Source organism: Microcaecilia unicolor, chromosome 11, assembly GCF_901765095.1.
Source record: "Microcaecilia unicolor chromosome 11, aMicUni1.1, whole genome shotgun sequence".
Taxonomy (NCBI): Eukaryota; Metazoa; Chordata; class Amphibia; order Gymnophiona; family Siphonopidae; genus Microcaecilia; species Microcaecilia unicolor.
In genome coordinates this window covers 58,507,053-58,532,603 of record NC_044041.1, presented here as the reverse complement: position 1 = coordinate 58,532,603, position 25,551 = coordinate 58,507,053, and the positions used below count along the sequence as shown (strand labels likewise).

The 25,551-nt window shown below is 43.1% G+C and overlaps 2 protein-coding genes across 3 annotated transcripts; one reads left to right on the top strand and one right to left on the bottom strand.

Moving 5' to 3' along the window:
* The first annotated feature begins 3,342 nt into the window (after window positions 1–3,342).
* On the top strand, window positions 3,343–5,688 carry TSSK2 (testis specific serine kinase 2). Its single transcript, XM_030217692.1, has one exon. The coding sequence runs from the start codon at window positions 4,035–4,037 to the stop codon at window positions 5,070–5,072; it is 1,038 nt and encodes a 345-aa protein (XP_030073552.1). The 5' UTR covers window positions 3,343–4,034; the 3' UTR covers window positions 5,073–5,688.
* Window positions 5,689–6,073: 385 nt separating this feature from the next.
* On the bottom strand, window positions 6,074–25,497 carry ESS2 (ess-2 splicing factor homolog). Of its 2 annotated transcripts, XM_030217691.1 has the most exons (11): window positions 25,226–25,497; window positions 22,765–22,933; window positions 20,700–20,795; window positions 16,004–16,173; window positions 15,103–15,220; window positions 13,365–13,498; window positions 8,454–8,556; window positions 7,919–8,028; window positions 7,250–7,365; window positions 6,723–7,031; window positions 6,074–6,684 (listed from the first exon to the last, which is right to left on the bottom strand). In XM_030217691.1, exons 1-10 carry the CDS (start codon window positions 25,373–25,375, stop codon window positions 6,761–6,763), a joined length of 1,437 nt encoding a protein of 478 aa, XP_030073551.1. In that variant the 5' UTR covers window positions 25,376–25,497; the 3' UTR covers window positions 6,074–6,684; window positions 6,723–6,760. The 2 variants fall into 2 exon arrangements, with proteins under 2 accessions (XP_030073551.1, XP_030073550.1); XM_030217690.1 differs by having other exon boundaries at window positions 6,074–7,031; window positions 25,226–25,496.
* Window positions 25,498–25,551: the final 54 nt, after the last annotated feature.

The window sequence follows — 25,551 nt, the reverse complement described above, 5'->3', positions numbered from 1 at the left end:
GCTAGGAGAACCATCTTCATCTGCTGAGATGTTAAGGACTCTAGGAGGTACCACTCAAATCTGTCAGAGAAAGGTTGGAGTGCAGAAGGTGGCCCTGCTGCTATATGAGGGAGGGAGGGATAAAGCCTCAGGGGCAACAGCTGATCACTCTGCATGGAGCAGAGACAAGGAAACCATATTTGTCTTGGCCACCACAGCACTACTTCCTATACATCCCTATTTTCTAGAGATCAGTGGTAAGACCTATAGAAAAAGTTTCCCCCACAAGATTGCAAAGGCATCCCAGGCTGTACATGTGCACCTGATCAGAGAGAGAAGTAGAGCGCACACTTTGCATTCTCTGATGATGCAAAGAGGTCAATATGATGAGATCCCCTTCTCTTGAACAGCTGGAAGGCAACTTCTGGGTCCAGGGACCGCTCAGGAGGATTTAGTTTGTGGCTGAGGGAATCTGAAATCTGGTTGCAGTCCTGATAGGTACACTGCTTGAAGAACTATGTGAGAGGTGATGGCAAAGTGCCAGATTCATGTGGCTTCCTGACAAAGGTGTGGTTATCCAAAGCCTCCCAGTTTATGCAGAACATAGCTTCTTGATTGTCAGTGCAGACCAGGATGCGCTTGTTTGGAAGGCATAGAAGACAGCTTTTAGGTCCAGTTGGGTTGATGTAGGGTCTTTTCCTGATACAACCACTGTCCTTGTGTTTTTGTATAACCTAGGTGTGCTGCCCTACCCAATGTGATTCAGGCTGTCTGAAGGGACAGCCCGCCTTCAGAGTGGAGAAATGACCCCATCATAGAAGTGAATGTTTGAGTGTCTCTGGCACAGGTATGAGTTTGCTTTATGGTTGAGTTTTCTGATTCCAGTGTCTTTTGAGATGCCACTGCATGTTCTTCAAGCGCATAATCTGGCAGTAGTCTACATTCTGTTGAGGGAAAGATAAGCTTTGGCTGCTGTCATGTCCATGAGCCAAAAGTGTAAATAAGTTGTAAGCAGCGGACATCGATGAAGTATTGAACACTGACAATGATACACTTGTTGTGCATTCCTTGAGCAATGGCGAAATTGCTGAAATGGTGTTAAAGATAAGCATGAGGACAGTAGTGATGATGATGATGTTGTGAATGATGAGAATGTGTGATTATATTGCAGGCATGTAACAATGTGCAATTGGGGTGGGAAATGGGATGTGATATACCACCTTTTTGTGGTTTTTGCAACTACATTCAAAGTGGTTTATATAGTATATACAGGTACTTATTTGTACCTGTGGCAATGGAGGGTTAAGTAACTTGCCCAGAGTCACAAGGAGGTGCAGTGGGAATCAAACTCAGTTCCCTAGTATCAAAGTCCGCTGCACTAACCACTAGACTACTCCTCTACTCCAATTAACAACAAGCATGAGATTAGGGCAGTTAACTTGATTAAAGAGACTTCTTAGACGGAAACCTATGTTAACCAGACAGAGGACAAAAAGAAGTCTTTTAAAAAGCCGCCTTTCATAGTGCTGCTGAACCTGAAAATGACACGTTTAACTTAGTTTGAACCCGTTTATGTTTGAAGTTTTATTTAGAAATAAAGTACACTGGTAATTTAATGGTCTTTTTCTGACAACATAAATTATGCAACAAACAATATGCAATACTTTTGCTAAACTTCTTACCCTTCTGAAATCCAAAAAAGTGTGTCTAGTCCCAAGGATTTCAGATAAGAGATTGTATGCCTGCACTTGTATGCTGTGAAGCTGAACCTGAATCTGTTACCAGTGACTGTTCTGCTCTGACATAATTTCTCCCAGTAAAAGTTTTTTATTTTAGAACACTACTACTGGGTAATCTCAGAATGTAAGAGCTTCCATTCTGACACTTGGGTGCCCAAATAGACTTGATATTAAATGATCACTGAACAAACACTAAAACCATTTCAGGATTGATGAGCCCAGCTCCACCTCAAGTAGCCTCTTCAACAAAATCGTATAATTAATAATACCGAAACTGGGTAAAACATTTTAAAAAAAGTGCTGTTATATATAAACCATAGCACTAAATATTAAAAACAGACTCAAGCAAAGTTTCAGTACTTTACCCAGATCATAGTAATGTTTGCCTAAAATACTGTCATCATTCAAAATTCTGCAACTGAATTAGCATAACTTGCTCGATCAGTTTTGGAAGAAATAGCAGGTTTGAAATAGGATGAAAACTTCCTAAAATCATTCATTTCTAACTCTGGGTTCTCTCTGAAATAAAGATGTCTCCACTAGTAACATGCAGTTTCACAGATTGCTTTCACAACCCTAGTAGGACAGAAATGAAGACAACTGATATCATTCATTTTCTTTAGCATTCAGGTTACACTTGTGCCCAATGTTTGACTCAATTTCATCTGCATCATTGGAATATAGTCCAGTAAAGTACCAAATCTGCAAAATTCTTCCTCCTTCAGTGGGAACAGAGAATCCCAACCCCAAAACCACCAGCCAGAGAGTTATTCAGGCCTTATATTGCAAAGACAAGAAATTAGAATAGTGAAATCATTAATAAGATATTTTAATTTCTCAATAGATATTCACAAAGAGTAGAAACAGTTCAGTGACAGTAAAAGAAAGTTAAGGAGGGTTAGTATCAAATCTGCAACCTCAGGCATGAAGCTGAATGCACAGACATCAGCCTCACACTAGTCACCTGAATCAACCAGAGCCTTTTTTTAAATTATCCTCCAGTCCTCAGGTACAGAGGCAGATTTAAAGTGGCAGGTCTGCAATTTCCGATCGAAGTTCCTTTTGAACTTGGGATGAATAGCATCACCAGGTCCTGATGATTTATTATTTAGTTTATCAATTTGCTTTAATACATTCTTCCAGATTCGTTTTAGTTCCTCTAAATCATCACCTACAAAGAGTCAAGAGAACCTCATTTCATTTGTAAACCAACAAGATATTAAACCCTGCTACATTATTGTCATGGGCTTTCTGGCAATAAAAAATATTTAAGAATCCCCCCCCCCCTGAAAAAAAGGGCAGATGATTCTCCACACGTAGTCTTTTAAAATTACTCATCTGAAAGCTTAAGGTGTGAGATTTCATATTGTTTACTAATGACTTCAGGCTAGCTTTATTAAACTGTGCTAAGTTTTGTTATATCACCTTACCATGTGTTATTAATAGGTCCTACTACATTTGAACCCTGGCTTTCCTGGTTTTAAACTATTGCTCTAACCTAGTGGTTCTCAACCCAGTCCTCAGGACACACATAGCCAGTCAGGTTTTCAGGATACCCACAAGCAATATGCATGAGATAAATTTGCTTGCAGTGGAAGTAGTACATGCAAATTTATTTCTTGCGTATTTATTGTGTGTATCCTGAAAACCTGACTGGCTGGGTGGGTCCTGAGGACCAGACGGGGAACCTCTGCTGTAAATGTTGGGCATTACAGACCACATGCTTCCCATCAACTCATTCCAAAGCTGGATTTACTGGAACAAGGAGCACCTTAAATTTCTACAAAATTGTATGAAACTGACAAAATGTCAGAAGAAAAACAGATGTTACTACCATTTTCCAAAAAAAAGCAAGGGTTTCATTTATTCTACTTAAAATAAATTACTATATGAACATTTATATTCCAAATATATCTTCCTGCATTAGAACCATTTTAGTCCTATACACACAAGTCCAATTCGTGGTTCACCTGCCTAACCAATACAAGGTGGTTTTATCAAACAAAGACATATCTAGAAATGCATTAACTTACAGACGGTTTCCTTCAGTTTATCTTATTGTACTCGAACAGCAAGATTGCAGAGTACCTGGCCATTTTGCAACTGCCCACTAACACAGTCCCTTGCTGAAATCTAAGCTTTATGACATCTTTCACTGACATCATACTGGAACAATGCTGAATACATTTCATCATCATATTCAAGCAATAGAGAACTCTTAGATGGCAGAGAACTAGCACTAAAGAGTTTGCATATATTGAACCCCTAGTGCAGAAGAGATGTAACTTCTGCTGGACCAAGAACATTTCTACCACCATGGATGATGCCACCATTCTTAAGAAAAAAGGTTACACCTTGGGGATCAATTTGGGAGAAGGGTCTTATGCTAAGGTCAAATCTGCATATTCTGAACGGCTCAAGATCAATGTGGCTGTCAAAATTATTGACAGGAAAAAGGCTCCTCCTGATTTTTTGGAAAAATTTCTACCTCGGGAAATGGATATTCTGGCTGCCATGAACCATCGCTACATCATAAAGACTTACGAAATTTTTGAGACATCGGAGGGCAAAGTCTACATGATCATGGAACTTGGTGTGCAAGGAGATCTGCTGGAGTTCATTAAGTGCCGTGGAGCCTTGCCAGAAGATCTTTCCCGCAAACTGTTTCGGCAATTGGCAATGGGCATCAAATACTGCCATGATTTTGACATTGTTCACAGAGATCTCAAGTGTGAGAACCTTCTCCTGGATAAGGACTTTAACATCAAATTGTCTGATTTTGGGTTTTCTAAACGATGTAGCCGTGATGAGGCTGGGAAGCTTGTGCTTAGTAAAACCTTCTGTGGATCAGCCGCCTACGCAGCCCCTGAAGTCCTGCAGGGGGTTCCTTATCAGCCCAAGATATATGACATATGGAGTCTGGGGGTAATTCTATTCATCATGGTCTGTGGATCCATGCCATATGACGACTCAAACATTAAACGTATGCTGAGGATACAGAAGGAGCACAGAATAGACTTCCCCAGAAATAAAAAGTTAACAGTTGAGTGCAAAGAGCTTATATATCGCATGCTACAGCCAGATGTCAACCGCCGATACACCGTTGATGATGTTTTAAGTCACACCTGGATGCAGATCACTAGCAAACACAAGCTCTCTACAATCACTTCAGCTTCCAACCCACATTGCAAAGAAAATGATTGCTCGAAGACTGGTTCAAGGACAGATGAAAGTGAGGATTCCCAAGATGGGCATGATGATGACGACTACACAGGCACCTCGGGACCCAGTCAGCAGCAATCTACTTCCAGCATCAAAGGGGAAAGAGACAACAGATCTACCAAGAACACTTAACATCTGTCTTCATGCACGCCATTAAAAATTAAAAGGCAAAGTCAATTATCAGAAGGTGGTTTTAAGTAAGGTCTAACTGGTTTTTCTAAGATGGCTGGCAATAAAATAAATAAATTTTCTTAGTGCAAAGGAGGAGGGGGTAAGTAGTATTATTTTTAAAGGTGGCTTCTCAAGCAGAGATTTCTATACGTATCACAATTACAAGCATTGTGTTGTTTTGAGCAGGTCTTGTGGTTCTCTGGCATTATAGAATCTAAAAAGTCATTGCCACACTGTCAACTTATTCAGCAGGAGCCACTGCAAGGGCAGGACAAATTGAAACCTTTCATCTGCCATCACAGACCAGAATTTCTATTCTGAAAGACTTATAAGTGGCTTTCAAACTAGGGAAGCAACATGGCTTCAATTTACCAGAGACAGACACAGCCAGGCCTGCAAGTTCATAAATCCAAAATGGTTCATTCTACCCTGCAGCCATCCAGTCACCCCACCTGGCATGAAAATCAGAAGTGACAATCTGGACAGTCATGCAGCTGCAACTTACTCAGCTCCAATGCCTCAATCATAATAAAACACTGGAGCTGCCTGCTCGTTAGAAGTCTGGGGAAAGAAAGGCTTCTTCTTTGAATTTCCTTTTATTTGATTTAATTCTTTTAAAGCAGCTGCCTGTTAAAAGTGGCTGCCTCTCCCAAAGACGGTACACCTTTCCAGAGAAAGGGACGGCCCTTCCCTGCTAAGCCAGGGAGATGGGGAGGACACCCGAGTTTAACACCCCCGAGGCTGTCAAAGAAAGAAGAGAAAGGAAACCCTGTCAAGCCTCTAAATAAGATTCCAGGCACAGAAGAATTATCACAAATATCTGTAATATCTAAAGAGAAAAGGAGAGAGACTAATGGGCTCACTTCCTACCTGCTGGGAGACTGAGAAAATACTGAGGCTAAGGTCACATGGCCAGGGCTCCTATTGGCTCTCTAGAGTCAGAGTTTTTTCTCAGTCTCCACCTGCTGGTAGGCGAGCACAACCCATCAGTCCAATCCTGGTCCGGTCCGGAGGGACGCTAAGGAAATGCTTATTTGCAGTAGTCAGTGTCTCGGCACATTTGCAAAGGCACACACAAACACACAAAGTCTGTTTGGTGATAACCTTTTCTGATTTTAATATCATGGACTATACAAAAATGACCTTGACTCATATTTCGAGTCCCATCTGAAATATTGTCTGCACACTGTCCTCTTGTAAAATCTATTTTCTCATTGTTTCTTGGTTGATTTACCAGTGGAATTAAAAAGTGAGCAGAACATTTTTTTATAAAGACTAACTCTGAAAAGTTTCTCTCTTTATGTGCCTTATTTCTGGGCTCCATTTTGGTTTCAGATACAGCGTGTCAAAACTGTATGTGTATTCCTCATACCATCCACTGGAAAGAACAAAGCCTGGACACACTTTTCACACCTTCACCAGCACCATATCCTCTGCTGGGATGAGACAGGTATTTCAGAAGGCACATGTGCCATGCAGTACAAGGTGCAAAAAGGTTCCTTCTACCCCACTGCTGAGAAGTCACTATGATCTCTGTTTGCAGTGGCAGTTGGTTTTGAAGGTCCTTTCTCACAGTTCCTTTCTGTGGTACATTGAAAACACAGGTAATACTCTATTGGCAGTGCTCACGTGACCTGGCTGCCCACTCTTCAGAAAAAATCTGATGCTTTCCTCCTCTTTGGAAGCTGCAGGAGGTTATCTGTAAGAGAAGTAGGGTCCTGGGTCACTGGTGTCCGAGAGACAGTCCTTGGAGCTGGAGTGACAGTGGGCGTCTGTGGTCCACCTGCAGGGACTGTAGTATGTACTGGGGATGGAGTGTAACTGGCTCTCAGTGCTTTGTCTGTGTACTTATTGGCTGTTCTGTTAACCAAACGCTGTAGTGCTGGAGACAAAGCTGGACTTAATCCTTTGGGAGTGAGGCTGGAAACACAAAAATACAAATTATATACAGCATAAATATTAAATCTTTACATGGTGCTGTCCATCTCCCCCCCTCAGGATCATCAGCTACTGGTCAGAGGAAAGTTAGATCCCAGTTATTAGATCATGTGTGAAAAAAGCAACATGTCACAAATCAAGCTGCATGTTTAGATTAAGGACCACGTCTCCAGCCATAAATTGCTGTGGGAATCTCTTACCTGGCCAAATTCTCTGTGACTCTCCTTAAAGCTTCCTGCTTCTTGGCTCGGTTTTTGGCAGCTGCTTCATTGGCCATTTTTAGACCTAATCGTTCCCTGCGTCCTGGCTCCAAAATCTGTAACGAACAAACAATCGGTCAATTTGAGGCGGGTGAAATGGTGCCATCAGGAACTCCCAGCTGGGTACTGGCACCTCCTCATCCACAGGGGACTGCTCAAAAGTTTGTTTCTTCTACAGCTCAAAAAGTAGAAAGAAGTGATATGGAAAAGTCATTCCAGCACCGGCACCAGTCACAATCACCACTTTCTTGGGCTCTATTACATGTCTGCCACTGGCTGGTATGGGATACCCCATCTATAGCTGAACTGGAGTGAGTGGAGGAGTGGCCTAGTGGTTAGGGTGGTGGACTTTGGTCCTGGGGAACTGAGGAACTGAGTTCGATTCCCACTTCAGGCACAGGCAGCTCCTTGTGACTCTGGGCAAGTCACTTAACCCTCCATTGCCCCAGGTACAAATAAGTACCTGTATACAATATGTAAGCCGCACTGAGCCTGCCATGAGTGGGAAAGCGCGGGGTACAAATGTAACTAAAAAAAAAAACAAAAAACTTGGAGAGGAAATATTGTGCCACCTAAAGAAATGGTTACTTCAGAGCCGGAATACAGCACCTTGAATGCGGGTCCAGGAGTCTTGTCTACATAAGGAGTATCTGAGCCATCCAGGCGGAAAGGCGTGCTCTCTATCTCACCCCATGTCATCAGTGGAGAATCTGTCACTCCTGTCGAAGAGAAACACTGATCAAGCCAAGTATAAGGGAGAATGCTTTTGAGTGGGTTTTTTTAAACAAATTACTGATGCAACCTGTAAATTTCATTTTTGGAATATATTCTCATACTTACCATACACAGAAAGCTCTTGGTGCTTAAGCATGTTAACAGATATAATGCATACAACAAATACAGGAAACAGTAGGCACTTTATACTACTATCCCTGTGCATACTTGCAACCTGGAAGAATAACTAAGCCAGCACACACATTTACAAAGCCTTACAACACACTCTGTTCACCTAATCATTAGCCAATCACCTAGAGAGATTCTTTACTCACTGGGCTATTCTCACTCAGGGACCAGTATTTTTCTGCACAAACCTTTTCAACAGTGCAAAAGCAAGGTCCAAGAGTACTTCTAATTCTTAGCTTACCTGGGGAAGGGGATGGTGTGGCAACAAACCCATAGCCATTGACCTTTGGAGACTCCTGGGGGATCAGCTCCTTCCCATCTGGCCCCACCTTTCCCTGTTTATACTGACAGAGACAAAAGCAAATATTAGCATGGCAACTGTAAATGAACAGATTGTCCTGGCAGCTACAGATACTGGGACTGGCCATCAAAGTCAGAGAAACATACTTTTTTTTTTTTTTTAACCTTTTCACTGTCAGCCACTTGCACAGATGTGAGAGCTCTGCTAGGGTTTTGGTTTCTTTTTTACTCTGCACTGTAGCAGCAATGGCATGACAAAATGTTGAATCTCAGCCAACCTCTTATTATTATGTATGTTGGATATTATACTATTTTCATAGTGAGCCTTTGTCCTCTGTCAGCTTTCATTGCTCACTGGGATGAACCAGACAAGTATTTGTATAAATTTCATATTGCTGACCCTGCTCCCAACCTGATCGGTGGTGTGGACACCGAAGGAGATGCATAATGTAAGCAAGACATGTCAAAGAAAAAAGCATGACAATGAGGAATGCTTCTTTGAGCATTCCTTCCTGCAGACCTTGCAAGCCATATTGGCCTATATACTAATCCTACTGGTTCCAGTTTTTGTGAGTATATGTTCACCTTCTGATGCTTGCTGACTCTACTTTGAAATAGATTTCTGTATTATCTGGCCACAGGTATTATGGCAATTTAAGTCAGACTCTTCACCATATATCTGGCCAAATGAGTCTGTGCCTGCCTCAGCTCAGTGGAACCATGTCCACGCCCCAAAGTGCGCCGAGGTACAGCCCTATCCTCCAACTCTGGGGAAGTTTCCTCACCTGACATAAAGAGCGATATCGTACGTGTCAATGTCAATACCCTTTGAGATGCCAGCGTCAAGGATCTCTGCACAGGAATGGGCTGAGCCTCAGAAATAATCTGGGGCTGATCCACAGCTGGTGCAAGCACCTTCAATGTCTCAATAGTCTGCAGATGCATCTGCACCAGCTCCTCCCTGGGCATGGGTCGGAACCACTCATCAAAGGAAGACCTTAGCAAAGGCAAGGGAGCTGGAAGAGAGGCAGCCTAAGAAAGTGTCGGTGCTGAACTGGTAGCAGGGACCTGGCTGCTCGGAGACGTGTGCACCAGCACCTCTTTCAAAGAGGGCGAATGCTCCTCCCGGTGCTGGTCCTTCTTGAGTTCAGGCAAAGCCGATGCCATGGTACTCCCGGCACTGTGCATCAATGAGGACTGATACTTGGGCTTCTAGGGTTTCTCCCAATGCTCAGCATCACGGTCCTTCAGTGCCGACGAAGATCATGTCAAACCCTTAAGTGTCGTCAGTGTCGGGTCCGATGCTAACCAGTCCTGGGGCCTGCTCTCAGCCCCCAATGTTGAGAAAGATGAAGACCTTCTCGATGCCGATGAACTCCCAGTGGATGCTGAAGTCTTGGCAGCCATTGCAGCCAAATTAAACTCCTCAATTGTGAACAGAAAAAGGGGCAGAAGTCAAACTGAAGTCAGTGTTCTGGCCTAAATGGGCCTAGCAGGTTGTAAAAAATAAAGGAAACTAAGAGCCAAAACAACTAGTAAAAATAAAGGGATCTACTATAATAAAACGCACCCTCAACGTTCTGAAGACACTGACGTCACTGCAGCCACTCAGACACCGGTTCGTAAGTTCATGGTGGTGAAGCCAGAACACTCACCATGTCTCCATGCCCCACCCTCGCGTCACACATGATGACGTCGAGGGCGGAACAAGTACACAACAACGCAAATGAACGAACGGTTTCCCTACTCCTCCCCTTCCAACGAATCGCTGCACACAGCCTAACAAAAGCAAGCCACCGAGGACGTGCCCATCACCCCGCCCCCGCTACTGCCCCGCCCCCGGTCGCCCCCTCTTCCCCCATCACCTTCCCTCCCCCCTATCACCTCCCCTCCCCTTACGCTACTATCCCTGGTGGTGTAGAGGTACCTGTTCGCTCGGGGCAGGAAAGAAAGAGCCCCCGCTTTCCTGCCCGGAGCGCTGCTGCTAGCTGCCCTGCTGCATCCTGTGTGAGTCCGGCTCTCGGCGTTTCAAAATGGCCACCGAGAGTTGAAGCAGCCTCGCGAGGCGGCCGTTTTGGAGAGCCGGACTCGCACAGGATGCAGCAGGGCAGCTATCAGCAGCACTACGGGCAGGAAACAGGGGGCTCTTTCTTTCCTGCCCCAAGCGAACAGGTACCTCTACACCACCAGGGATAGTAGCGTAAGGGAAGGGGAAGGGAGTCCCGTGCCCGCTAGCGCCCGTTTCATTTCAGGCAGAAACGGGCCTTTTTTGCTAGTACTAAATAAGAAAAAGGAGAATTAAAAATACTAGCTGAGAAAAAGAAAACTACCCACACAGGAAGGCATTGCGAAAAAGAGATACACATACTGAAAGGAGAACACAAAATGCATCCTCTCTGCTCTGTGGAAAAAAGATACTGACAGACTCGTGCAGTGGGTAGGAAGGCACCAGCATATGCACGGTGGGACGCTACTAGAAAGTTCTTAGTCTCGCTAATCAGCTGCATCGGATGACATCACCCATTTGTGAGAATATGAAGGCCTGCTTGTCCTCAGAGAAGCCTCTTTTTTTCTTTTTTTTTTTTAAGGTTGTTGTGCTGGAAAAGGAGAGCTCCACAGGAAACAAGGGAGAGGTGAAGAGAGGGAAGAAGTAAATTCACGGGGGCACCACAGACAGGGATCTGAAGACCTCCAGATATTGTGAGGAATATGAGGGTGAGAGGGAGAATGAAGGCACATGGAGGAATGAGGAGGCTCGGAGGGAGGGAGACTGGGTAAAGAAAGGAAGGAGTCTTTTCTCCTGGGGGATTGTAGAAAAGGAAAAGACTACAATTCCCAGCAGCCCCTGAGTAGGTCCCATGGTAGAGACAGGGACTTCAATCCCCAACAGCCCCCAGAGGAGGTCAGGAGAAGGGCAAGAGAAAGAAGTTAGAAAAACTCGTCCCAGAGAGCCAGGATGAGGGAAGGAGTTCTGAACCTGCCCAATCAGGCAAATGAAGAGCAGCTGAGCAATGGGTGTGGGGAGGAACCTATGGACTGGCAAGGGGAAGAAAAGGAGGAAGAACTAGAGCAAGAGGAGCCGATGGAGATTGCTGCTCTGACTAAACTGGAAGGAAAGGAGGTGAAACAGCAGAGGGCTACTTGGGAGGAGAGCCTGGTAGAAGAACGGCAAAGATGGCTATCCCACGCTGAGAGAACAGGTTTACCACAGAAGGGTCATGCGGGTGGTGGTCAGGGTATAATGCTGGCCTGGATGGGGAGGGACCCTTGCCACTCTCCCTAGGTTGATTTCTTTTGAAAGGGAGAGAGGAGGAGTGGTGGTTTTGGAGAATTACTTTGCATAACTGCTATACATGAACTGCAGGGAGTTTGAACCCTTTCTGAACTGCTGTGTTTGGGGAATTGTTTTGCCTAACTGCTGACATGAACTGCTGGGGAGGGTTTGAACCTTTTCTGGAGCTACCGTATTTGGAGAATTACTTTGCAAACCTGCTATACATGAACTGCTGGGAGTCTGAGCCCTTTTTGAGCTACTTTGTTTGAAGAATTGCTTTGCATAACTGCTTTATATGAACTGCTGATATTTTGGAACCTTTTGGGGGTTTTTTGTTTTGAATACTATGCTGTTGAACTGCTATGCTTCTTGAGAAATGCTGTGGTGGGAACTACCTTGGGAGGAGCAGTTGGCACAATAAAGTATAATGATCTGACCTTGTGGATTGCCGTGTGCTCTTTAGCAGTGGATTACAGCATACAGCTCAGCTAAAAGGCCGAGGGACTCAAGAGTCTCCCGGTGCAGGAGACTTTTCCAAGAGTCTCCCGGTGGTGGAGACCTTACAATATGACTCTGCAGACTCAAGCCACCTGCAAAGCTCAACTGGGGGCCAAGAGCAAATCACTCAGAACAAGAGGCTGAAAAGTGTGTCCATTCACCTGCTGGAGATAGAAAATACTCAGCAGCTGACCTGGATACCAAGAGAGATGCATCTCAGCTCAGTTTTCAGGTCTGGTTGATGGATACAGCTATCCCACAGGTTCTGGAATAGTGGAAAACTAAATAACTGAAGTATCAGTTCTGAAAATTTATGGCCATCACATCACACTTTAAGATCTACAGATATTCTATAGACAAAATTATAATGCCTGGCTGAAATGGGCTTGGACTTTTGCTGCAGTTGTCCAAATCTTGGCCATTCCCTTCTGAGAAACTGAGATCTAAGTCTGATGTTTGAGTGTTCAGGAAAATATGTTAAAGCTTTGTGGGCAGGCTTCAGAAGATTATTGAATTGGCAAATGCTCTAATTGAAAGTCACATTTTCATTTCAATTTCCTGATTTTGGTATTCATTGTTATATAGCAAGAGATTAAAAATTTTAAAATAGTTCTTTAGGCTATTTTGTAAGATCATTTAATGCAGCTTGTTTATTACTTTAACATTTTTGGAGAGGATCAAGTGAGCATGTTAGATAATATGTAGTTTGTAGATTTTGAGAGCATATATTTTGTATCCTGCCTGGAACTGTAGATGGAGTGGGTTAAAAATTTTACAAATTAAATGCATACACTTCAAGAACTATACCAAGAATTACATTCTTTTATTCCAAAGGACTGGAGAAAAAAAATTCTGAAAAGAAGTCCTAATTTCACCTACAGCAAATGCATGAGCTGAGCAACTAAAGCGAAAGGAAACTCGGTGAAGGAGGAGAGCGCTGCACAAGAGAGAGGACAAGGATTATTCAGTGGAAAAGGAAGCCTGCACTGAAGACTCTACTGCCCCTCTGTGCTTCAAGCTTTTTCCATGTCCCTACTCAGCACCACATAACTTGTCCAGTCCTCAGAATTCCTCTCTCACCTGGGCATTGAGGGCCGCTGCCTGCTGAAGTTGGGATTTACTCAATGCTTGGCTGAATGGGTCTTTCTGGAAATGCGTGTTTCTATGGATGACTTCGCGAGGCTTCTTGAATATATCATCATTATCTGGGACACCTAAGAGTCAATTATAAGGAGATGAGAACAAAACCAACAAATTTGCTGTGCATGAAACTAGGGCTACATTTCAATTAAAAGTTTTAATCACACACAATTAAATAATTTTAATCGTGATTAATCATACAAGAAAGGAGATTTATTTATTTCCCACTGCAGGCCCTTGTGACTCTGGGCAAATCATTTAACTCTCCATTGCCCCAGGTACAAAATAAAGTACCTGCATATAATATGTAAACTGCTCCGACTGTAACCACAGAAAGGTGATATTATCAAATCCCATCCACCTTCCCTTCCTTAAAAGGGCTGATAATCTCCCTCCCTCCCCAGATCCAACCTCTCTCCCTTTCTCTTCCTTCCCTCCCTCTCCTCTTCCCCAGGTCCATTCTCTCTTTCTTTCCTGGAGTCTATTATCTCTCTCTCTCTCTCCACCCCATGAGTAGCAACACAAACTTGGTGGTGCGCAGCACCAAGCTCTTCTTGTGGCTGCTGAAGCTCACCTCTTCAGCCACAGCTTCCACTGGTGGCCCCTACAGTTCATAGGTCTGTAGCTCACTCCCTTCCTCCCACATGGAAGTTCAGCATCTGCACCCCCCCCCCCCCCCGATTGGAACCATAAAAGTAGTCTTCTGTTAGTCCCTGGTAGCGGCAGCACTGTATACACACTGCCTGCAGCCTGTCCCGCCCATGCAGAAGCAGGAAGTGATGTCAGTGGAGGTAGGATGGGCCAAAGGGAAAGCTTCGAAGCAGGCAGGCTGCAGGCAGTGTATATGGAACGCTACCACTGCTGGAGACCAAGACAAGACCATCTTTAAGGTAGACCGGCGCAGGGAAGGGGGGGGGGGGGGGGGAAGATGCTGGATCGCACCAAAACGCTGCAACATGATTAAATTTTTTATTGCCATTAATAATAATCGCAGAGTTAACTGTGATTAACTTGCAGCCCTACATGAAACTGAATTCACAAATTTTTCAGCAATTCCCTGCAAAGCATGTCTTGTATCCACAGACTGATGACCAAGATGTACACTATTGAGGAATCCATGCTGGAAAAAGAATCCATACACCAGAAACTAAAGGTGCCCAGATTACACAGGCGAGTGTGAAGGAGAGAGAGAAAGAGAGCGAGAAGCTGGTGCCAACTTATAAACTAACCAATTTATTAAGGCATGATGAGCTTTCAAAGACAAACCAGCACATCTGACAAAGTATTTTGTAATTTTAAAGTGTATATAACTCCTTTATTTGAATCTATTTGGTTATTTCAGTCTGTTTTATCATGTATTAAATTTCTACAACATGTAACTGTATATTATAGTTTTAATTTTATTTTCATTGTAATTTGCTTGAGTCCCCCTAGGGTATAAGTAGAATTAAAATTAAAGTGGACTCTTGTCTTTGAAAGCTCATGCCTCACTAAATTGGTTCGTCTATAAACTGCCTCTGCTTTCTGACATTTTTGCTGCTCCAGACTGACCCAGTACCCCCCCTCCTCCACACACACACACTGCCGCTGTCAGCCACACTCTTATTACCCTGTGGCAGAACAGTGTGCCTACCCCTCGCTAATGTGCCCGTGGTTCAATTCTTACAGGCAGACTTACCTGCAGGGTAGTACATGAGAGAATTCTTAGCCTTGTATTCCCAGGTCTCTACTCCTGCTTTCCCACTTTCAATTGCCTGCTGCTCTGCAGATGGAAGTGCCAGATTCTGCTGATGTCGCTGTCATGTACAAAAACACAAAATGCGTTGACACCTTTTCACTCCTTGCTAGTCCTATGCTTTTAGGGTGGAGATGAGAACAGAGGAAGGAAAACTCTGTGTGCAGAATCAAAATGATAATGTGAGGCCAGTATTTCACATGAGTTGGTAATTAGTGAACTGCTACTTGTCCTTTAATACTGATAGGGTCTCTTTTTAGTTACTATTAGATTTCTATTTGATGTTTATTAATGACTTACTATGATTGCGTACTGCTTTAGGAAAGACAGGCTAATATGATGGCTGATGTCCTCGTACACTGGACACCAAACACAAGAAATACAAAACCTAACTGCTCAGTCTTCTATAGCTCTCTTTTTCCAGCAGTCAGAACCAGGCCTGGGATCTGGTATTAAAAGCTTTCATTTGCAGCGTTTTCCCCTATTTTATACCCCTTCTCAACTCACTTAGCCCATCATCATAGTGACCATTCTAGGCCAGGGGCCACAGATCCTTGCAGTCATGGGCCCTAAAACCCAGCCTCTAAATGACTCTTTCCCCCTTCTAGATTCCCTTGCCACTGGCAGCCCATCTGACCCAAACTTCTGGATGTAGGACAACAAATAGTGCGTTTCCTTCACATTCTGTGAGTTTTTGGAGTAGAAGGCAGACACCCCAGAATATGTTATTACTCAAATGAAAGCTATTAAACATCTATAATCTCAGTAATGTGCTGTACTGGAGGATTAGAAATACAGGCATCGTTAATTGCCTCCTAGGAAATGATAGGAATTGTCCTCTGACCTGTGTGTATGCTTCTTCTGCCTCATACAGCCATAGATTTCTGCTTCTCTCTTTCTCTTTGGCCACTTCCATAATCTGTTCAAATGAGGCATTGTCTTCACTGGTATGTTTAGCTAAAAAGCTGTCCAGGCCTGGAAGGGGCTGTGCAGACTCTGCACTCTCTACATCTCCTGCAAGAGAAGAGCCAAGGCTCCTTTCAACACATGGTGGGACAGTCCAAAATTCAGATCTTCTGACAAAGCAGCTTGGAGGCATGCATCAGGTAACCCAGGAAAAGCTAAAACTAAACTATATACGCAAACTATTGGGAAATATGAACGAAAAAGCCATAACAAAAAGATGAAGCTTAATAGCTACCCAATAGGTGGAGAAAGCTAGATTGCTTAACTGTAATAGATGCTCTCCATGGACAGCAGGATACTCCAGCCACACATCTATCAGATTTGCCCTACAATAGCCCAGAAAGATCCATAAACCTTTCTGGGCATATGCAAAGGTCCCCTTCTAGTGACTAATGCCACCCTTGGCAGTGTGCTTCTTAAAAATTCCCATAGCTGCAGGTACATTAGAGAATTCAATAGCAGGGGAGGCAGGAGTCTGGGTTTGAGCCGCAGCACTACAGGCAAAGAAGAAATGGAAGCTGGAACACTGGTGCACACATGTAAGGCTCGTCTCTGATTCGCTGGCACTGTGTGCTGAGAAGTCACCACATGCATGCATCAATAGGTCAGGTGACCTCTAATACTCATGCCTGTGTTACAGCTGAGGCCTGTGCATCAGCCCGGGAGCAGAGAGGATTAATAGAAGACTTTCTACATCTGCACTTTTAAAGAAAAGAGGACGAGGGTATAACAAAGGACATACACTAGACATCATCACCCACAAATTCTCACTAGAACCAAATATCACATTAAGAGACACAAAATGGACAGCCAGACCATGGTCCGACCAATACAGTGCAAACTTTTCCCTTCACTGGAGAACAAAAAAGACACAACAAAAACAACAAACATATACTACGAGAGGCAAAATAGACCCACTAACATTCTGGCAACAACTCTACACTGATGAATGGACAAAACCTACAGACTCACCCCAATTTCTTCAAGATTGGGATAACAGATGCAGAATAACACTAGATAATACAGCACCACTACAAACCAGAATCTCACATAGAAAAAACTCAATACCATGGTTTATCGAAGAATTAAAAGAACTAAAAACACAAGTCAGAAGATTGGAAAGAGCATGGTGCAAGAAAAAAGATGAAAATACACACAAAGACTGGAAACAACTACAAAGAAAATACAAATACACTATCAGACAAACTAAAAGGACCTACTACAAAACCAAAATAGGACCAAACTACAAGGATACACACAAACTCTTCTCACTCGTAAACAATCTTCTAAATACTACCAAGGTCACCTCCAACAACTCAGATACCCCAATCAGCAACCAACCTTGCGAAATACTTCAATGAAAAAATCATAACGCTCCGACTCATGATCCCCACTACCACAACGGACTACACAAATATCCTTGAATGTCTAGACCCAAAACCCGGAGAATGCCCAGCAGATCGATCATGGACAGACTCTGACACGCTCTCATCAAAAGAAATCTCATATTGGCTAGGAAAATGCGCCAAATCGCAATGCAAATTAGACATCTGCCCTAACAGTCTAATAAGATCCGCACCCAAACAATTCAAAACAGACCTCACGAAGCACATAAATTACAGGCTTCAAAGTGGACTCTTTCCCACGGATAAAGGAAACATCCTACTTACTCCGTTACCGAAAGATGCTAAAAAAAGCACAATGGACCTAACCAACTATCGACCAGTAGCATCTATTCCACTCATGATTAAATTCATGGAAGGCATAGTGACGAAACAACTTACTGAATACCTATATAAACACTCAATTCTGCACAAGTCCCAATCAAGATTTCAGATAAATCAAGCACCGAAACTGTACTAGTGTCCGCAATGAACTCATTCAAACAGGCAATTAATTGCGACTGGTAACAACATCCTCCTCCTGCAATTCGACATGTCCAGCGCCTTTAACATGGTTAACCATGAAATACTAATACATATACTGGAATACTTCAGAATAGGAGGCACTGTTCTGAAATGGTTCAAAGGATTCCTAACCACAAGATCATACCAAGTAACAACGAATGCGGACAGATCACTACCATGGATACCTGAGTGTGGAGTTCCCCAGGGATCCCCTCGCTCACCAACATTATTCAACCTAATGATGACACCTCTAGCCAAACTACTAGCCAATCAAAACCTCAACCCCTACATTTATGCAGATGACGTCACAATCTACATCCCATTCAAACATGATCTAAATGAAATCACTAACGAGATCAACCAAAGCCTCCAAATAATGCACACGTGGGCAGATGCATTCCAACTAAAACTTAACGCACAAAAAAACACAATATCTTGTACTCACCTCACAACATAACACAAAAAACTTCAACACCATAATCACACCATACTGTTCCCTTCCGGTCTCACAAAACTTGAAAATTCTTGGAGTCACCATTGATCGAAACCTCACTCTTGATACCCACGTGAAAAACACGACGAAAAAGATGTTCTACACCATGTGGAAACTTAAAAGAGTAAAACCTTTCTTCCCGAGATACATCTTCCATACCCTGGTACAGTCAATGGTAATAAGTCATTTAGACTACTGCAATGCACTATATGCCGGATGCAAAGAACAGACAATCAAAAAACTCCAAACTGCCCAGAATACAGCCGCCAGACTCATATTTGGAAAAACTAAATATGAAAGCGCAAAACCCCTAAGAGAGAAACTTCACTGGTTTCCACTTAAGGAACGCATTGCATTCAAGATCTGCACAATTGTACACAATCATTCATGCAGACGCCCCAATCTACATGCAAAACCTCATAGACCTACCTGCCAGAAACGCCACAAGATCATCCCGCAAATTTCTCAACCTGAACTACCCCAGCTGCAAAGGACTTAAATATAAGCTGATGCATGCCACTACCTTCTCTTACAAGAGTACACAGTTATGGAATGCATTACCCACGGACTTGAAAGCAATCAAAGAAACAACTATCTTTCGAAAATCTCTGAAAACATTCTTCTTCAACAAGGCCTACAATGAGAACCTATAACCTCACCAAACCATTCAGTTATGAACGTCCACCTTCTATAACTACCCTAACAACTCTCTTCTAACTGTATCTGATATCCTGATATGACAATGTTAACAGATCTATGTAAGCCACATTGAGCCTGCAAATAGGTGGGGGAATGTGGGATACAAATGCAATAAATAATAATAATAACTTGGTACTAGGTAGGTGAAAGGCTGGTACAGGTGCAGCTTACACTTCCATGGGAACCCCACAAGAACTGCTTTGTCCTCGCAGGAACAGTTTCTGTCTCCATGGGAACCCCGCATCCCCGGAGGGGATTCCCACGAGCCCTGTTCCCATGCACGTCTCTAGTCCAATAGAAATGTATTTTGAATATTGCAAGAATGTCTTTAGACTGGGTTTTAAAAAAATGTTCTCCTAAGTCTGTCCACCATGGGAAAAATAGCAAAGCAAAGTTAAATTTCAACAGTAGTATATCTGAAGAAAATTGAGAGCAGAAAATACATCTGGCTGTGTGAGGTGGATGAAACAGGGATTAGCTACTAGATCTCTGCACATGCCCAGAAAGGTTTCTAGATCTTTCTGGGCTGTTATAGAGCACATGAAACAGGCACTGTCAAGTGGCAACACCACTTATGTGAAGCTGCCTTATCCGGCTTGTCCACGGAGAAATACAGATCCCCTAACAATAACAGTGGCCTGGCATATTCATGAAATGGAGAGAATGGGAGCTTTGCTTTGATTTCCAAAGAGTATATGGTCCCTGTTCCTTTTCTTTGCAGAGTACTGAGGGGAGTGTTACTGGAATGTTATATATGTATACTAGTAAAAAAGCCCCGTTTCTGATGCAAATGAAACGGGGGCTAGCAATGTTTTCTTCTGTGTGCATGTGGGAGTGTGTGTGTCCCTGCCCTCTGGCCTCTCTCCCTTCCCCCCTCTGAGTCCTTCACTGTTACAGAGCCAGCGATTTGATTTCGTGCTCTGCTGTTTTTCTTCACTGACTGTGTTACAGAGAGGGCGGGGCAGACACTCATAGGGAAACCGGATATCTCGCCCCCCTTCACACTTCCGGCTGGAGGCTTCATAGAACGTTGGTGTTGCTTTTTATATAGAGAGATCATACTTGTATACATTTGGTGACACAATTTCAGAGAGACTCATATTGTACATAGCCTTTAACTAATTGAATTAAGCTATATGAATGACCTAAAGCACACTGTGAATAAAGCACAAATCATGTTGATACCTCATTATGATTTTATGTTATAGTTATAAACCTCTAAAACACTCCAGCAATATAATAAGTACAAAAAAGCTTGACCTAATAATGAATAATTCATATGACATTTTTTTCATCTTTTTTTAGTACAGTGAGATCATCATATAAAGGGCAGTAAGTTATGCCCAACAAATGCAGCAATTTCACCAAGGGTACATCTAGCCCAGAATCCTTTTTTCAACAGAGGCCAGTGCAGCTCACAAGTACCTGGTAGAGTTCCAAAAAGTAGCATCAAACAACAAAGAAAAGGATCCTACCTTCCTCTGATGCTTTGTTCCCCATACGATGTTTGTTCAGCAAGGAAGGAGAACTTGCCTGCACCTCTGGCGTCTCAAATGTGGCAGGGGTAACATCTACAACACAAATAAAGACAAGAAAAATACAAAATACTAACTTCATAAATATTTATTAACTCATCCTCACTTAAAACATGTTTACTGTGCATTTAACTGTATCTCCAAAAGATATGAAAATGTTAATTACCACCGAATGGTGCCAGGAAGGAGAAAGGTACCAGAAAGACACAGGCAAAAGCTGAAAAGTCTAAAAAGTTTATTACAAAGTTCACAAGCAGTAGTCCACAAATCTGTGTAGGGATAAACCATATGAACCTACAAGGGCTGTGTTTCGGCTTAAAGCCTTCTTCAGGGGTCTAGAGATAACAACATATAATATATAAGGCACAAATAAAACAACACATAAAATAACTAATTGAGCAGGCATATGCCATAAAAAATAGGAGGGGAAAGAGGTAAAATAGAACAGAAAAACACATATGTATCACCAAGTGAAAGAAAGGGGTGAATAGTAATAGAAACTGAACAAGTGGTCAAAAAAGATGTGGATATGATATGCTGTGTATACAAAGGAGAAATGCACCTAAAGGAAAAAATATAAATGCATCACTGAATGTAGATCAAGATACTTAAAATGCTTCGCAGCTATGTGGATAAACGTGAACCAAATGAATCAGAAAACTGAAAAAAGAAATCGGACAGTTTTATATTTCAAAAGAGCGCATGACTATAGTTATGCAAAACTTAATGCCAGCAGAAAGTTACCATAGCATGAACTGTATGCAAATCTTAAAACCAACAACAAAACTGGTATCTTTACTAAACACTGCAGGATACATCTGTAGTGCCATATACTGATAAATGAAAGATCTATTGATAGCGTGTAATGCTGAAATAAAAGTATGCTTAAAAGCCTAAGATACAAAAGTATGTGCATTACTAAACAGCTGATCATACTGTGCCACAATGAAAAACAAACAAAACTTTAAATAAGATTTAAAAAGTGAAAATATATTCAATATATTGTAACTACATGTGCGCACTGCTATATTAAGATAGAAATAATGTCTTAGTGCCGGTGGGGAGTTTAAAAGTCTTAACACTGGCAAAAACTATACAGTACCGTGTACCAAGAGGTTTGACTCATCTTGGGTCACAGTAAACTTGTAACACATCAATTTAAAGAAGGGTATGCAATGCACACAAGAAGTTCCACTATAACTAGTACAGCCTAGTTTCCAGTGACCCGCACAACGAAAAGATACCAAAAGCGGTGTTAAAAATAAAGGCCCTAAAAATGTTTGGAGGGGTAAATTTGGGCAGCTTTCATTTTTGAAATTTGATCACAGTCCATACAAAACATGGACACAAATTTATCTGCAGCTTCCTATGGACTACAGAGATATAGATGTTTTAAGCTTGCTATTTTTCAAATTTGTTTTTCTAAAAAATATATACATTTTTATTGATAAATGTTTCACCTTTTTAAAGACATAATAGGTCCAATACCAGAGGCTGAAATGTTGCAGGACTATGCAGTTGATATCCCTCTATTTTGTGGCATAAATAAGTCACATATCCCACTTTTGGTACCTTTTCCTCAGCAGGTCATACAAGTGAATCTATAAGAAGCTTCTAACCCTGTTAGAGCCCTCAGGACTAGAGACCAACACAGGGACAAAAATCTGTCCCCACAAACTCAAACTCCATCCCCGCAACAGTACAAAATCCTATTCATACAAAAGATGAGCGATAAAGCTGCAGCAGTTTCATCATGTGCATGAGGGAATGGAGTTTGAGTTGACAAGGTGGGGACTGGGTCAAACTTTGCCCCATGTCATTCTCTTCTCATTACCCCATTATTTGTTTTAAAAATCTGGTGTGGATAGGACCCTAAACAACACACATAATCCCATAATACTCCTGTCCTTAATAAAATAAGCATTACAACAAAAAAAACAAAACCAAGTTTAAAGCAGGTCTTGTTACAGGGCACTTCCCAGCTGTCTTCCTTCCTAGTTCTTACATGGTACAGGCGTATCTCGAGCAGACTTTCCCAAGGAAGATCCAAACTTGATGGCTATTTGTCTCATTTTCTCCAAGTCGCCACTCTCTTCAGCTTCCAAATACTCTTTCTGAGCGCGCAGCTTCTCCATATCAGGGAAAAAATCCCGCTGGATAATCTTCTGTAGGTTCTACAGAGGGAGAGACAGAAACACATGAGGGGGGCACAATTTTCACCTGATTTCCTGCCTCCGATTAGCTATTTATTTTATTTTAGTTACATTTGTACCCCGTGCTTTCCCACTCATGGCAGGCTCAATACGGCTTACATGTTATATATAGTTACTTATTTGTACCTGGGGCAATGGAGGGTTAAGTGACTTGCCCAGAGTCACAAGGAGCTGCCTGTGCCTGCAATGGGAATTGAACCCAGTTCCCCAGGACCAAAGTCCACCACACTAACCACTAGGCCACTCCTCCACTATACCTACTGTTTGAGATGACCATTAGCAGTGAATCTGAGAGACAGAGATCATTTCTAACATACTCTGGGGCATAGGAGTATGGTTTATTCCTCCATTGTATGTACAAAACTAACCTATTTGGAAACACCACCCCAGCAGAATCTATTCTATAATAGGTGTGGAGAAAGGGAGGCTTCTCAAGTATCAACCAATATAATCAAAAGACCAAGAAAACATGGCAGAAAGAGAGAGAAGTTATCCCTACTGTATTGGGTACCACCAGCCTAATTAAAAACAATTTCCAAATGCATCTTCTTATGTTTCCTGTGTTATTGCGAGGTACGTGCTTAACTTACTACACGCCCATTTCATTTTTTTTTTTAATCCTTTTACCTGTTGTGGTAAAAAGGGGCCTTGGTGCATGGCAAACCTGCACGCCAATGCTACTGCAGAGGTCCTTTTACCTCAGCTTGGTAAAAGGGCCCCTAGACCCTCCATGTATCAGGTACTCTCTGGGGATAGAGAAAAAACTACTGTACATCAATATTAATCGCCTTGAGGTACTGAAAAAGGCATGAACTTCAAAAAAAAAAAAAAAGGCTGAGAGAAAGTTTTGTGTAAATCATTACAAGAATGAACCTAGCACATTTGGAGACCAGAAACATGGGTATATTATAATGATACCCCGACACTAGCATGTCAGCAACCATTATACAGCCAAAGTAACATCTCAACAGGGTAACTGATGAAGGCCACCACAGCCACAGCAGTGGAGGAGTGGCCTAGTGGTTTGAGCGCTGGTCTTGCAATCCAGAGGTGTCCGGTTCAAACCCCACTGCTGCTCCTTGTGATCTTGGGCAAGTCACTTAAACCTCCATTGCCTCAGGTACAAACTTAGATTGTGAGCCCTCCTGGGACAGAAAATATCCAGTGTACCTGAATGTAACTCAGCTTAAGCTACTACTGAAAAAGGTGTGAGCAAATCGACATAATAATAATCACAATGCTCTCCCCATCTCCATACAGTACCCCAGGTTCCCTAAGGATTCCTGTCTTATGGGGACACATTCCTCATATCTCTGATTGGGATCCCTATCCCTGGGTACACAGTACAAAACCAATCAATTTTGATTTTTAAGAATAACATACTATACAAAGCCACCAACAGCAAATAAAAGCTAGCAATTGAAATCCAATACACAAAACAATAGAAAAACAAAGAGCTAACATGAAAAGATAAACAAGCTGTTCATTATTACTTAGAGTCACATTAGCAGGGTTACAACAGCCCTTACCATGCTCCCTTAGGAGAGTAACTTCTCCTCCTAGCAATCTTGACCCTGGAGGCTAAAACCACAAAACTGCTTCTTTGTCAGTCACAAAAGAGCCATCCCTACTGAAAGCCCCTGTCCTAGGGAGGCTGATTTCGTCACATCTCCACTCTCAGGTTTTCAATCCCAGGCGCACGGTGTACCATGCCATGGATCCAACCCCAGGAACCCCATGGTCCTCCCCGGGTAAATACTTGGGGAGCTGTCTCATCTCTTCTATCTCCCCTCTTGGTCCTTATGTCAGAGAAAGTTGTGGGCTGTGCCCTCAGGATCCTTCTATCAGGAAGATCTGTCCCGGAAAGCTTCATCTCCCCTGTGGATCTTTCCTGGGGAGCTCTCCCCATCTCCTCCGTCTTCCCTCAGAGTCCCTGTCCTGGGCAGAAAGCTCTGTCTCCCCTTCGGATCCCTGTCCTGAACGGCGAGATCTGTTTCTTTTGCCTCCCATGTGGGTTCCAGGTAAGACTGGAGCTCAGTCTCCTTTGTGAGTTTCTTGTCCCAGAAAGCTCTTTCTCCTCGATGGTCCCTTTCGCAAGGCAGGGAGCTGTTTCCCCAGTTTCCCTTCAGAGTTCCTGTCTCCTCTCGAGGTCTCTGTTTTGGGGAGCTGTCTCCTCCATTTCCTCTCAGAGTCCCTATCCCGGAGAGCTGCCTCCTCCATTTCCCCTCAGAGTTCCTGCCCCAGAGAGCTCACCTCTATGTAAGTCTCTTCATCCAGGATCTTCTTATTGGGACTTTCTCCTCTTTCCGTCTCTTCTCTCAGGGCCAACGCTGATGTCCCGACCCTAGCTGGCACCAGCACCCGGGGGGAGGCACTCCCACCCGGTCCCTCAGCCCCAGCCATCACGAGAGCGCAAGCAGCCGAACTGGAACCCGAGAACAACACTGTCGCGAATCAACAAGCTCAGGCCGCAAACGCAACGGTAATGTCCTCCTCGGACGGAATACGCATGCGATGCGTTTGCCAATGGCCATGTCCGCTCGCCGTACTTTCAGCACTCGGCATGCTGGGAATCGTAG